This window comes from Dermacentor albipictus, unplaced genomic scaffold, assembly GCF_038994185.2.
Source record: "Dermacentor albipictus isolate Rhodes 1998 colony unplaced genomic scaffold, USDA_Dalb.pri_finalv2 scaffold_19, whole genome shotgun sequence".
NCBI classification, from domain to species: Eukaryota; Metazoa; Arthropoda; class Arachnida; order Ixodida; family Ixodidae; genus Dermacentor; species Dermacentor albipictus.
Genome location: NW_027225573.1, coordinates 3,255,725 through 3,269,490, shown reverse-complemented (window position 1 = coordinate 3,269,490; position 13,766 = coordinate 3,255,725). Strand labels below are relative to the sequence as shown.

General features: G+C 47.8%; 1 protein-coding gene across 7 annotated transcripts in view; it reads left to right on the top strand.

Moving 5' to 3' along the window:
• The window catches only part of LOC139052198 (uncharacterized), a 114,443-nt gene extending 101,416 nt beyond the window's left edge, over positions 1 to 13,027 (top strand). For 4 of the 7 annotated variants that reach the window (XM_070529272.1, XM_070529273.1, XM_070529271.1 and 1 more), the window contains 4 exons: positions 3,163 to 3,272; positions 9,673 to 9,831; positions 11,181 to 11,278; positions 11,909 to 13,027. In XM_070529272.1, coding sequence (XP_070385373.1) covers positions 3,163 to 3,272; positions 9,673 to 9,831; positions 11,181 to 11,278; positions 11,909 to 12,365 — 824 coding nt within the window. In that variant the 3' untranslated portion in view covers positions 12,366 to 13,027. The remainder of the gene's footprint in view (positions 1 to 3,162; positions 3,273 to 9,672; positions 9,832 to 11,180; positions 11,279 to 11,908) is intronic. The other 3 variants (XM_070529276.1, XM_070529274.1, XM_070529275.1) reach the window with 3 other exon arrangements.
• Positions 13,028 to 13,766: the final 739 nt, after the last annotated feature.

The window sequence follows — 13,766 nt, the reverse complement described above, 5'->3', positions numbered from 1 at the left end:
GGTATAGCTTGGGCACCTCGCAGCCGGCTGAGCTTTTGAACGTGGCGCTCGAAAGGAGAGCGGACAAAGCAAGGCCGAGCGCGAAGAATGGATAAAGCAAGGGTGTTCCAATTTACAGGGAACTGTGGAGCAGGGCATAAGCCATAACTGCCGTCAGTATGAAATATCATTTGGAGAGCTCCTATGGATTTTTTTATCCGCCATTGCTGAAGTCGTGCCTATAATTGGAGCATTCTGCTAGAAGTGAAGTAGGCATTTTCTACTGTCGCGAACGCTTTTTTTTGTGCGTTGTGCGTCACATGTGTGAGAAAACAGTGCGTGTCCTTAAGTAACAGTATCGGTGCCTTACGTTGAGCCATGTCCTGCTGATAAGCACGAGGTCGACGCTTCCATTTCCGGCTCCGGTAGGAGCATCACATCCGGAATGCAGACTCGGAATGCATCACATCCGGATGCCCTTCAGTATGCAATAAATTTTGACAGGTGAATATCTTGGAGGAAGTAAGGTTATTTGCAATTAGCTGGCTATCAACCGCAGCGAACGCATTAATGCTTCACAAGTCAGATTGAAGCGGGAGGCATGAGTGCCACGACGGGCGCTTGAACGTAATGCTATATATTCCAAACTGTTTCTATTGCGTTTCTGCAATCAGTCCTTCGCGATTGCTCACATTTTTCGGACACCCCAGTTCACCTGTCTGCCATGCGACGTCACAAAGACTGCAAAGACATGACGTGCGCAGTCCAAACAAAATTAGCCCAAACAAAAGAAAAATGTTTACGTTTATACACATATTCTTTTTTTTTTTGCCATTGCTCCACCACTATTGGTCAAATTTTCGGGCTGAGACCACTTCTGTCTGCAACCCGATGTTGCAAAACTGCGAAAGCTCAACGCGTCAAAGTGGCGTGTGCGCGATAAAGATGCATTTGTATGCTGCATAAAACTGGTTTTGAGAGCGCAGCCGTTGCTGTGTTGGTGTCGGCGGCGCAGCCGAGCGAACGAGCACAGCGAAAGATGAAGTAGCGAACGCGGAGCGAGAGATGAGACGCTGGCCGCGAACGGCGGAGACCAATGTGAGCGGCCCCTCGTACTCTCGGGGAAACTGCTATCATGCCTACCTGGCCGACCGCTCGATGCGAACTCGTATCTCGTCTCAACCAGACCGCTCGTTTCGTATTGTCTGCTCAAGTCGGCTCTCGCTCAAGCTTGTTTGTTTTGCTTGGTTTGCGATTGCTTTGTAGTCTAATTGTACGCGCGACGCGAATTGTGTACTACTTTCTGAAGCCACGCGGCACCAGCGATTACAGTTCAATCTTCGTCGAGTCTCCTATAACAGCCTGGATCTTGACCCGCAGATCAGATTTTTGACGACTACCGACTCTGCTACATGTCTCTCTCTCAAATTCTTTGCCTCAATATATCGTGGAATGAAAACACTTATAGAGCTGCGCTCCAATTTCGCATTAGGGAGTATCGTAATCGTCGGTGAAATATTATTTCGGAAAATAGCCAGATTGACCCATTCCGGAAACAAAATTGTCTGCCAACAGATCATTCGAACACTGGCTACTCGGAGCTGCTGGCCAGGATCCGTTTATTCGCGCTTAATGAACATTTTTGCTTAATTGTATAACGTTGTCGAGCGCTTGCTACACATTTACGGCACCACTCTGCCAACTTTTCTTCGCTGAGGATCCGTTTCCGCTGCATTTTTCACCTTCCATTGCACTCCGCCTCGATTTTCGGCCAGACACCACAAGCTATAAGCAAGGGGAATCGGGCAAATGAAAAGACGCCAGCACCACCCTCATTCGATTATCTACTTGCACTGCACTACTTCGTCCCCACCGAAACCTGTTCTGCTGCCGCGTGCTCCTCGCCTCTTGTCAGGCAATGAGATGAGAGAAGCCGGTCAAGGTGCGCAATGCTATTCGTTTTGAAAGTAAACAAAACTCACCGCCTATAAACGAGGAGAGCGTTTGATTGGCCGGTTCAAACAACGCTGCGGGTCACCGCCCGGTGCTTGCGTCGGCGGTTACGTAAGTTTGAAGTCAGGAAGTTGGAGTAGTTTTACGTTATAGGGCACATGTTTGGCAAGGTTATTTTTTAGCGTTCATGTGTTCTATATTTAAGCTAACAGAGCTTACGTAAGCCACATAAATGCAATGCCCTACAGAGCACGGTGGGGCGAAATGCACAAACGCCGGTGTGCCTTGAATTGACTGCATGTTACAGAACCGCGGGGGGTCAAATTAATTCATCATCCCACACTACTGTGTACCTCGTAATAATATGGTGGTTTAGGCACGTAACACCCCGGAATTACATTCTTATTTTTAATATTGCACATTCTGGTAGGCTTTTGCTGCTGCGATGAAAGTTTTCGAGTGTGGCTGGATACGGAACGGCCACGAACGGCAATAATCTTGAAGAAATGAATAAAATGAAAGTCAGTTGTAAAAAACGCTCTTGGTGGAAGGTGTAGGATATCTGTGTCTAATGTATTCATGTCTCTCATGAGATAGAGTAGTTTTATTTTTGCCTCCTTTGTTACTAAAAGAGATCCCGAGTAATCCATGACTGCTGTGATTGTTATGATAGATGACTTGCAAAATAGTGCGCACCCTCTTCTGTGCAGCAGCCAGAAATGGAAACTCTGGTTGGAAAACAAGGCATATTCCCGTTATCACTCTCGATTATGTTAATCCTCCTTGGTGATGTCTGGCCGTTTTTCGGTCAGCTGAGGAGAGCTTCGTCTTTTGCGTTTTACGAGATCGCGATAACGGGGCCTAGAACTCGCGCTCTTCAGCACTGTGTAGTTGCGCATTGGCGCCAGTCTACGAAAACCTATTTTGTTTCTTCAACAATGAAGGAAAGCCCACAATAGCACTTTCGTTTGGAAAATGCCTTTTTCAAACATGCGCAGAATATTTTTGCAAATGGTATTTTTCTAGATGTGTCATTCGGCAAGTAGACTATGCTGTTTCAGCTTTCATTTCTCATTTTTTGATGCTTCCTCCCGGACTCGCTGATTCTTTAGTTTTCGAAGTTTCTCGCTTGTTTTTGAGCTTAACTGCTGCCGTTCCTATTCACCCTTATATCCACGAGTTCGGAGTGCTTTGTCTTGCTTAAAATCGGTGTCTTCACTTTCCACGCAGCGTCGTATGTAGCACTGCAGCCAAACCTGCTGCACGGTTTCGGTTGGGCCAAGTCCACACTGCACCTCGACTTGTCTGCGCATCTCAAGGAAGTGTTGCGGAGTTCGTCGGTGAGTGCTGTGGTGCGTGTTATTTACAGCATAAACTAATGAACAGAAAGGTGCGTTTGCGATTTAAATGCACACATTTGGCAGCAAGCTTGGGAGGGCATTAATGCTATACGGCTATCTTAGGTCACGGAACTAGCGTGCGCAAGCCGCATCGTGCTATGGCTGACTCTGATCAAAGTTGCCGTGAAGATGCAGGGGCGTTAACAATATGAGCACTTATAATCGTAATGTGCCTTTTTTTTCATAAATCTCATATAAGGCCACTTGCCATGAGCTGAACGATCAACGCTTCATTGCGCGTGTGGCCATGCATGCTGTGCAATTCTTCTCATCTTTCAGTCCTCTTTCCCCCGTCTCATTTGCCGCGGTAGCACAGGGGCTATGGTTTTGCGCTGCTGGCCTAGCGGTCGCGGTTTCCACCCCGGCCGCGGAGGCCACAAAAACGCTCCGGGACCATGTAGTGGGCGCACATTAAAGAAACTGTGGGCGTCAAAGTTAATCCGAAGCCCTCCTCAATGGGGCGTCACGTAATCGCATCGTAGTTGTGGCACGTAAAAGCCAAGACTTTAATAGAATGGAGACTTCGGCCAGTTGGTCGTAATACCTGTTTCGAAAAGCTCCTGTTTCGCGTTGTTCTTTGCCTATGACCTCGTCTATTTGGCGCTGTAGCTTTTCGAAGCCAAGAATTTGGTTTTTGAATTTTCCCCCTTTTTTTCTAGTGCCTAGTAGCCAAGCGGGCTTTATTTGGTTAGACTTGACCTTCTGGCCTCGTATCACTTCCCTCTCACCTCAACCAGTCTGGATTGATTCGCGCACTTGATTACAGGTTGTGTAAAAAAGTTGTGCTCCTGTGACACACCCATTCGCGCCACTGCTGATTGGAGGCCCCTACCGGGCGATGATTCACAATGGAGTGGTGTGGATGCAGATGGGCAAACGTTTTGTGTGATCCTCTAAATTGCGTGACTCTAGTAACGTCGATGGAGATGAAGTCATGTTACGGCAGTGTTGACCACGCTTCAGGATAGTTCCTGCATGTTAACCGATTCCACATTGCAATTTTCGCTGAATAATCGTCTTTGCGTTGCTTCACAAGCAGACCTGCTGTAAGTTGTCGGTACCTTTCTCCGCCGGATTTCTTCGTCGCAGCAGGTGATTGGCTAGCAGCCCTGCGCTGCGCAACGAATGCTGGATGATTGAGCAACGCAACGTCGTTGCCATTCTTTCGGCACCGACGAGTTGCATTCGAATGGCCTCCCTGGAAAGAAGGATGGGTGTAACGTTAAGGGATAAGAAAAGAGCGGATTGGGTGAGGGAACAAACGCGAGTTAATGACATCTTAGTTGAAATCAAGAAAAAGAAATGGGCATGGGCAGGACATGTAATAAGGAGGGAAGATAACCGGTGGTCATTAAGGGTTACGGACTGGATTCTCAGGGAAGGGAAGCGTAGCAGAGGGCGGCAGAAAGTTAGGTGGGCGGATGAGATTAAGAAGTTTGCAGGGACGACATGGCCATATTTTGGGTGGTACAATCAACTCAGGGCGTTGTTACCACTCGTGGGTACAATTTACTTTATAATTGAATAAAGGCGTTGTATGAAATTTGCGCACCACTTGCTATTCCCGGCATATCTGGTTGATTTATTCGTGTTGATGTTGCTGGACATGCGCGCAAGTGGATCCGAGCAGCCTAGGGTGCCACTTTGTTCGCGATTAGCTAATCCCGTCTGGTAGCTAGCAGCGTTCTACCGTCATTATGAGATTAACTCGCATTACAGTAGTGAGCTCATTGTCATTGTTAATCGGCGTGAGCATACATTTAAGGGACAAAATATGTGCTTTATAGAGCGCCGTTCCCTTAAATCGTTATGAGCTATGCAGTAAAAAACGGGCGCCACTTATCGACCAAGACCGCCGTACCTGATGTCAGTCGTAATAGTGCGATTATCTCCCTCGTTTTCTTTTGTGAATAAATGCAGTGGAGTGTCGGTTCGACATGCGAATAAAGATGTAGAGCACAATTAGAGATAGCGCAATAAAACCCGCATACCAAAAGGCTCGGAACACCAACTACTGTCGTCTAGCAGCCTGTTGCAATCGCACCACTGGCACGAGTTGCTGCATTTGGGTCGCAAGCCCCAAGGGTAGCGTTGGCCTGGCGGCCTGGGACACAACTGGAAGCATCCGAAGGTCCCGGAAAAGCATGAGTCGACTGCTAACAGAACTTGTTTATTCTAGCATCGCAAAAGAGCGGGCGGTCAGGTCGACCGAAGTGGAGAGAAGGGAGAGCACGTTACTCGACAGAAGAAATCGGAGCCTCTCTTGGCGCCCGGGGGCAGCTGCTTTTATACTCTCGGAGGTGAGGGCAAGTAGGAACGTCTCGGGATGAGGCCACGTGACGGCGGGGCACTGACATGCTGAGAGACACGTCGAGACAAGGTGACGCATCCGACGGGCCGGCGCCGGTCAGACCTCCTCGCTTCACACTTGGGGAGCTCCTCTCCCCGGCTGCCGCGCTTTGACAAGTGTGGGCACCAACACACAAACACACGCACACTTGAAGACACGTGGCACTGAAACATGCCTGGACGCGCTTGGCGGGGAGGTGTTGCGGCTGCGCTGAACGGGCCAAAATGTCCGCCGCTTTGAACGAAGCCCCGGCGTCCGTTGCATCCGCGCCGGCTATACCGTGCGTCGTATAGGCGAAACGTAACAAGCCGTAAGTGCTGACAGCTGTGGTTCCTGCATTAGCGCCAATTATCACAGTGAACATCCTTTAGGAACGTCCGGAAGACAATTTCAGCGGCCTGGGCCGCTATCTTGTACACGCTCGAAAAGCCGACGTTCGATTTCGCCTCGCGCGATTGTCCAGGCTGCGCCGATATCGCGGCCTAGGCCAATCTAGTCCAATCGCGTGAGGCGAAATTGAACGTCGGCTTTTCGAACGTGTACAAGATAGCGACCCTGAGCTCTTGATCCAAGATGTGCCATACCGTATTCCGTGGAAGAGAACGCGTCCAAATTTAAAGATTGGGAGTCGACGGTAACAGTCAGAATTCTGAGGCAATTTTATAGTCGGACGATTTGCGGTTGAATATGTGACGCTATAAAATTCTAGGGCATCTACAAGGTCCGAAGGCTTTACTGTCAAGCCGTCTTAACAGCGTCTGGAAACAGCCCAAGTTACAAAAGTGCCATTATCGTAACATAGACGTGACGCAATCAATGGCAAAACTAAAGATCCGAGCCTGCAGGAGAGTCGCTGCGATTGATCGGGTGGTGGCCGAGAGTTTCCATCGAAGGGAGATGGAACTCGTAGATAAGATTAAATGCTAGTCCAGATTAAATTCCAGTAGGCGTTCTTTTTCTTCGCCTTGACCACGCACTCAGATACATACAAGTGCCGACTCCGGCATTTCCGAACGCACTTGCTCTGCATTCTTTTCTGAATTCGCTCACCCTCAGCGTGTGCAGCATGCCGCGGTGTTATCTGCCTCAGCAGCTCTCCCTCTTCACAACAGACCTTCAGTTTTTTTTTTCCTGTGGCGAAAATGGCACAGGGACACACGGGCGTGCTATTTCTGCTGCAGGAATAAACTGCAGAATGTTACACCAACAAGCCTAAGTACCTACACTGACAGTCCTTCGGTAGTGATTCTTCCATTCTGCTCTCCTCCAGTCTGCTAGCCCTGATTCAACGCGTCGTGTGCAGAAAAAATCGTATACCAGCCAGCTTGAGAAGTAGCTGTTACGCGGCCGCGTACTTAGCAAGAACCAAGCTGCGTGCCAATGTCTGATTACAAATAAAAAAATGGCTGTGGCTTAGGTAAGGTTAAGCCCAGGATGCGAAGCATACTAGCCTTTATTTTAGTTGTTGAACCACTGTTTAGCCTGGTGAACTGCTGTTGCTTGGCTATATTTGGTTCGGCTAGACGAAGAAACAACTCATGCATTACTGCTTCGCCTTCAAGAGTGGAACGCGACAGCGTTCCCGTCGACCCGCCAAGGGGTGTAAGACAATGGGCTACAGGGCAGCGACTACGCGCCCCGCATTGGACGCGGTGAGCGTCGAGCAAAGCAGCGTTCGGCGCGGCAACGAAATGTGCGCCTGAGCAAGAGACGCACGCCTTAGAAACAGCTCGTTTCTAAGGCAACACCGCATTCACTAGAGGCGCTTTTGTACCGCTTTGAAGCATCGTACTCGTGGCTCAGTGGTAGCGTCTCCGTCCCACACTCCGGAGACCCTGGTTCGATTCCCACCCAGCCCGTCTTGCAAGAGTTGAGCCAAAGCCACTTCTCCTCTGTCGTGACGTCACGGTGTCACGTGGTTTCAAGGCCACACCGCCGCGCCTGAGGAGCTGGGTTGAGCTCTCGTAATATGCTTCGCATAAAAAAGAAACGCGCTGTGCATTGTTCCGTTGTTCGATAAGTGTTGCAAACATAAAACCATTGCTTTCAGTTTCTGTATGAAACACTGCAGTAATCGGTTAGCGAAAAAATTAATTGAATTGCGTGCGTCCCAGTTTCCAAAGTAATTAAGTCACAATATTACTGACGAACGTAATTATAAGTAAATCTAATTCTTCACGCACAAGCTTGATTACTAGATTATTCTTATGTTACCGTTATGAAAAACAGTAGCAGTCACCGTTGGGTGACTTCATATTTCACAATTATTTATTTCAATAAAAGAGGGTGGGTAGGGGACTTAGGAAATTATCATATTAGTATCACTTGGGTTTGCGCTCACTGGTTGCCGCAGGAATAAAACGTTTGCAGCTAAGGCGTTTCCGTAGATGAACTTTACGATAGCAAATTGGGTTTGTCCTTCGGTTCACCACCCCGCTTTCAGACTCTCATTTCTCTCCAGCAAAAAATTTGGTGGGCATTGGGAAGAACAAGCTACCAAATTCAGTATTTAGGTGCATGCGTGAGGAGCGCCGTTCTGCATTGCTAAGCTGGCGTGAGGGGCCTTAGAACACTGCTTCGAGCAGTTAATTAAATTTCAGAATCGTAACGGTAAGAAAATTGTAGCAAATTTCTACAGAAATATTTGCGCACATGTGCAGGAGACCTTATCGCAGCTTCGATTTGACCGTAAAAAAAAAAGTAGCTCAGTTGCAGTGTTAGTTTGGTGGGCGATGTTTGTAAGTGGTTTGCCCTTTCAAGAGCATCTGCTCAACAGCTGTAGCTCTGCTCGTATGTCGACTTGTTGAAGTGGGTGAACGAGGCCGGTGGGAAATGTTTTAGAGGAACTGGAGAAACTCCAACTAGAAAGTTACCGTGCAGGTACCCCCTGTCTGCCTTTCTATTGCACATAAATTTGAGTCGCAAATAGTCTGTCGCGCAAGGTTACCATAATGTTATTTTAAATGTGCTGGAATAAATGGCACTACATACATGTTTCTCTTTCTTTGAAACTCCTACCTGTTTTCTTTGTAGCTTCGTGCTACATTCCGATGGAAGACAATTTTTCCTTTCATACGCTAGATCCTAGCATTGCCTGATGTCTTTTATAGAACTTCCTTTGCCGGATCCCGTAGTTTCCCAAGTTGGGGATTTTTTTCTCTGAATTATTTCCATGCGTCCGATGTCCGCACGACAGCATCTCTTCCTTTGCAGGAGGATATGGAGTCATTGCTTCAGTTTAATAAAGAACTGCTCTAAGGGCTGCACATTCGATGACGCGCTATTGCTCAACAGGATATTTATAAAAACCACTGGCAAAGTTATTCCTATACATTTTCTTCTGAAAGATACATTGTGCTGTGTAAGTTCTGTTTAAAATACGTTATCCCTTCTTAATATCTGTAATGCAGTAGTAATACTCCTTTTTCGTTTGGTTGTTCGGGCAGAGGTGATCCATTTCTGCGGACTTGAATTAAACTAAAACCTGTATTTTTTTTTCTCCTTGTAGGATTCTTACCTAATCCGTTCTGTATGGGTTACTTATTTAACTGTGTAAGCCGTATGTTAAAGGGGAGTGAAATGCACAAGGAACGCTCGGGTACGTAGATTTCGGGGCTCATTAAGAGCCCCAGGTGTTCAAAATTTATCCGGAGTCCCATCCCTGTGGTGTGCCTTGTAATGAGAACGTGATCCTGGCGCGCAAAACTCCGCCATTTGTTTTATGTACGTGTCAAATGTTACGTAAGGACTCGGTAATCAATACAAACTTTCAAACACTCTTGTCTTTGGCAGCCATAGAGTATTTCAGGTTAATCCCTTCCCTCAGTGGGCGCGCACTGAGATGTGCTTCTGATAAGCTCCTCGGGTATTTCCATGTTTTTCTCTTCGTCATTTTTTTTTTACGCTACGCTTACGTTGAGCTTTTGTCCATTGCTTTGGAGCAAATTTATAGGTGGTTCATTAATCGTCACTTATTCTTCGCTTTTGTAGTTTTCTGTTCGTGCGGCTCCCACACGCGCCGACATCCGCTACCAGGTGACGGTGCGCATACTTAAGCTGTCGGAGGACTGCTGGCCTGTCGGCGCGAAGCCAGTGTTGATTCACCTTAAAGAGGGCTTCGTTCACGAACTGCTTTCGGACAGCCACCAGGTGAGACCATAGTTGAGAAAGAAGCCTCCCACCTTTGTTTCGGCGGGAATGCACTGAGAGCGACCTTGCATAATGGCAATACAGATACACGAGCTTGAATTGGAAACGGTGTAAAATTAGTCCCGCCAGAGAAATACCTCGATTATGTTATGCTTCTCTTGGAATCGGTGACACGGCAGTCCTCGCATAAACGGAACGCGGAAAAAAAGTAGCTTACATTTCGGTTTACTCCCATCTGGGTCTTGTATTATCCAGTTCAACTTACTGCAACTTCTAACCCGACAACTAGTTGTTCACAGCCTAAGAATAATTTCGAGCACTACGTTAGGGAAAGTTGCGGTGACAGACGCGTGTCACTGTCTTTCCGTGCCTCACGAGTGTGCGCTCCCTAAGGCGTGGTGAGCAACGAAAGCATGTGACCCAAAGTGAGGAAGCAGCTAAAGTCCATGTATAAAAAGGTATCGCTTCACTTTGTCCTTGGCACCGTTACAGCTCCATTGCCTGCAACGGCTATCGTTAACGGCGCCGACATACTCGGTGAGGGACTTAAACGGCTGCTCGCCGAGAGTGGGAGGTTGCAAGCAGTCAAACGCGGGGTGCGCGGATCACGCGGAGAGAAGCGTCTCCCCAAAGATGTCACTGATCGAAGCTGCAAACACAGCTGAAATTTCATAGAAATGTCGGCGCCTTTCTTACAGAAGCCCCTCGGCCCGCCCTCTAAATTACTTCACGCATAGAGCGCTTCCGCGTCGCCAGCGTTGATCCGGCAGGGAAGAGCAGCGCGAACGACTCGGATTTCCATAAGAAGCAAGGCGCACAAAACCGTCTCTGCAAGTGCGCCGCCCTGAGAGAGAGACACGGAAAGAAAACAGCAATTCGAAATAATTGATTTCTAGGCAGCAGATGAGGCCGCAGATTGTGTAGCAATCGCTAGAGCAAAAGTTGTCGCAGATAGGTTTGTGTCTGGCATATGCATTACCTATGGAAGAATACTACCCGCGGTGGTTGCCGAGTGGGTATGGCATTGCGCTGCGGAGCTCTAGGTCGCGGGTGGTCGCATTTCGATCAGGCAGGAATTCAGAAAACGCTGTACTTGTATATTTAAGGCTCGTTAAAAAAAACCAGGTGGCCAAAATTAACCCGTGGCTCTGGCACGTAGAACGCCAGAATTTAATTAATGATAGGCACGTTTGCGTACTGCCGTGACTGGGTCACCTTCCCAGTGTCAGAATCATTGATCGAGCAAATAGTTACTTCCTTAATTTCGTCTTTTTGAGGCAGTGCAATGACGAATATAGGTGTAAGTCTCGGAATATGACCAAGTTATGCTGGTCGATCTTCCTTTGCAGACATTGAACCATGCAGTAGTGTTTCCTTGTGGAATGCAGGACGTCGCACCTCTGGGCGATCGCACACCGGTCACTCTCGCTTCGTTGGGACCCTACAGGTTGGTGAAATTACTATCAAACTTTAGGAAATGAAGCATATTTTTTTTTCAAAAATGAGGTTTCCTTGTTAGCTGATACTATAGCTTGCAGCAAAACATGAGGGCACTAGTGTCCAATTCTTTAGTGAAACAGACGTGAGTAGCCTAATGGTCCTTGAGAAGATATTGATATGTAAACACAACAGTAAATAATGACCACCATTAATTGCATTACCACGGCATTTTAAATTTCTAAGGAAACAGCAACGATATGGCGAATATAGGTTAGCTTGAAACGAGTGTGATTTCCTGTGCCATCAAGCATTTTACCTCCGCTTATACGGCACAATGATAGAAAGCGTTCTTTCACGTTTCATTGATTCACTAGTCTTGTCATCCATTCGCTTGTCTAAAATAGTGGTCACGTACTGCGTTGCGGAGATAAGAATTGAGGAACCGCGGACGAACAAGGCATGCGCCAGTCTGGACGTAGCGTTTCGAAAGGGGATTTGCTTTCCTTAGAAGCAAGTCTTTGCCCTGATGAGGACGACGTCTTCGCAGGAACGCTGGCTCGAGGCTGAGACTTCCCATTTTCGCCCGCCATTAATCAATGCCTGGTAGAAGAAAAAAAACTATCCTTGCTTGTTGCAGCATCCCCTCCCCGACGACGTCGTTTCACGACAGCTGTCCACGGCAGGAAGGGTTCGAAGCACGGGGCACGTGTGGACAGGATTTGTTCCAACGTGAAATCCTGGAAGAACCAGTTGCGGTGCAGGGCAGTTACCAAGATAAAGCGCAGTTTCCTCTTTTTCATACCGTTATTGGGAACTGCTTCACGTCTGAAGTCGCCTACTGCGACGACGATTTCGCTGTGCACAGGGGCCAGGCGACCTTTTTCCGAGACCTGGACAGTGAGGTCCTGCTGCGCCAGATCCATCTGGACCAGCGCCGTCCTCCGACCGCGCTGCCTCCGGGGAACCGCTCGCAGCATCGGCGTTGTCCCTGCGACGAGAGGCATCAGGCGGTGCGGTTCGGCGTCGGTACCTGCGAGGAAGATCTTTTCCAGGGGCCCATTGCTAGGCCATCGGCTGAGCCGAGGTTTTTTTAACATTGTTTTACGCAACCTTTATTTATTCGTAAATTTGTTTACCAACATTTTGTTAGTGTAATTCCTCTAGTTTGTAACAATGTTTTTATTGTCTGACCTTGCAACGTTGTGTTCGCGATAAACGCATTGTAGTGGCGTTTGTGCTGTCTGTCAAATGAAACGCTGGCGCATGGCCGAAGGTAGTTTTATCCGCCTTCTGTAGGGATCTTCGCTGTTAATTTTCTCTGCGAGGATGCGCGCTCAAGACGGTTGCAATTGCTTACGATTTCTTTGAGGGTCCTTCTCTCGTTTCGTCGCTAAAGCGACACGTCATAAAATGTTCCCAACTGTCTATACTGGTGCAGTAGCACATTGTTTGCAGCCGTTGCAGTTGAGGTGAGAGCGCTTGGCATCAAAGACGGACACCACAATATGTTTATTCGATTCCTGCAGCCAAACAGAATATGCACGGCTGTCTCTGATGGTCACTGGTTGAAGGCGCCCTCTACCTTCGGCCATGCGCTTGAGTTTCCCAGTTAGTTTCGAGTCGATACGAGTGTCTCTTGCTGTATACATTCTAAGTTGACCTTGTTTGAGAGCATTCACTATAGCTGGCCTTAAATTAGAGCTTCTCGTGTTTCCTTTATGAGTTTATCTGAAATAAAATAACCGTGTTATTGTTTTACCGTTTAACAAAAAGTGCCATGCACAAACGTTCATAGCTGGCTTATGTTGGCCGGCAACATGGTATTGTGTAAGCGCTACCCGCTGCTGCCTGTTTCCGACGTAAGGAATGCTTTTCGGCACTGAAATTCTGGAACTGGAAGAAGCTACAAAAATCAAGACGGGGCACTGAACATGTGATTTCCCCCCCGTAGCAGCTCTCTGCCTATAGGCAAATCGAGAGCGCACGCGTCAGAACCGATCGTCGATTTTTGCTGTGCGGTCAAAACGAAGCTCGGAGCAATGCTAAGCGAAGCTGGACAGGAATGCCTGCAAAATTTTCTAGCGTTAAACAGCAAAGACTTATTTACGTTCGGAATTGTTTAAATAGTTTGCTTCAGTGCACTAATAGTCTGAAGGCAGAGCAGAACTGTCTTTTTCTAAACTTTACCTTGAAACCTCAGCAATTTTCTTCCCTGTTATTGCGTTCGAATCATTTTGTCTAAAAGTGTAGACCTCTTTGATCTCTATAGGTGACTCTCGCCACAGCATCATGGCGCGCATCTGTGAAAGTATCTAGAGCAGGCACATGCGGGGCGTACAGCATCCTCCTGTTCGATGAACGACTGCATATACAGTCTGTTCCATTGAGCTCGACGTACCCCTTGCTGCTTATCCACATCCAACATTGGAACAAATGCGCGCTCGCATTTCTGAGCCAGCGCCGCGTAGCTCCCATGAATCTGCTGCGCTTGGTCG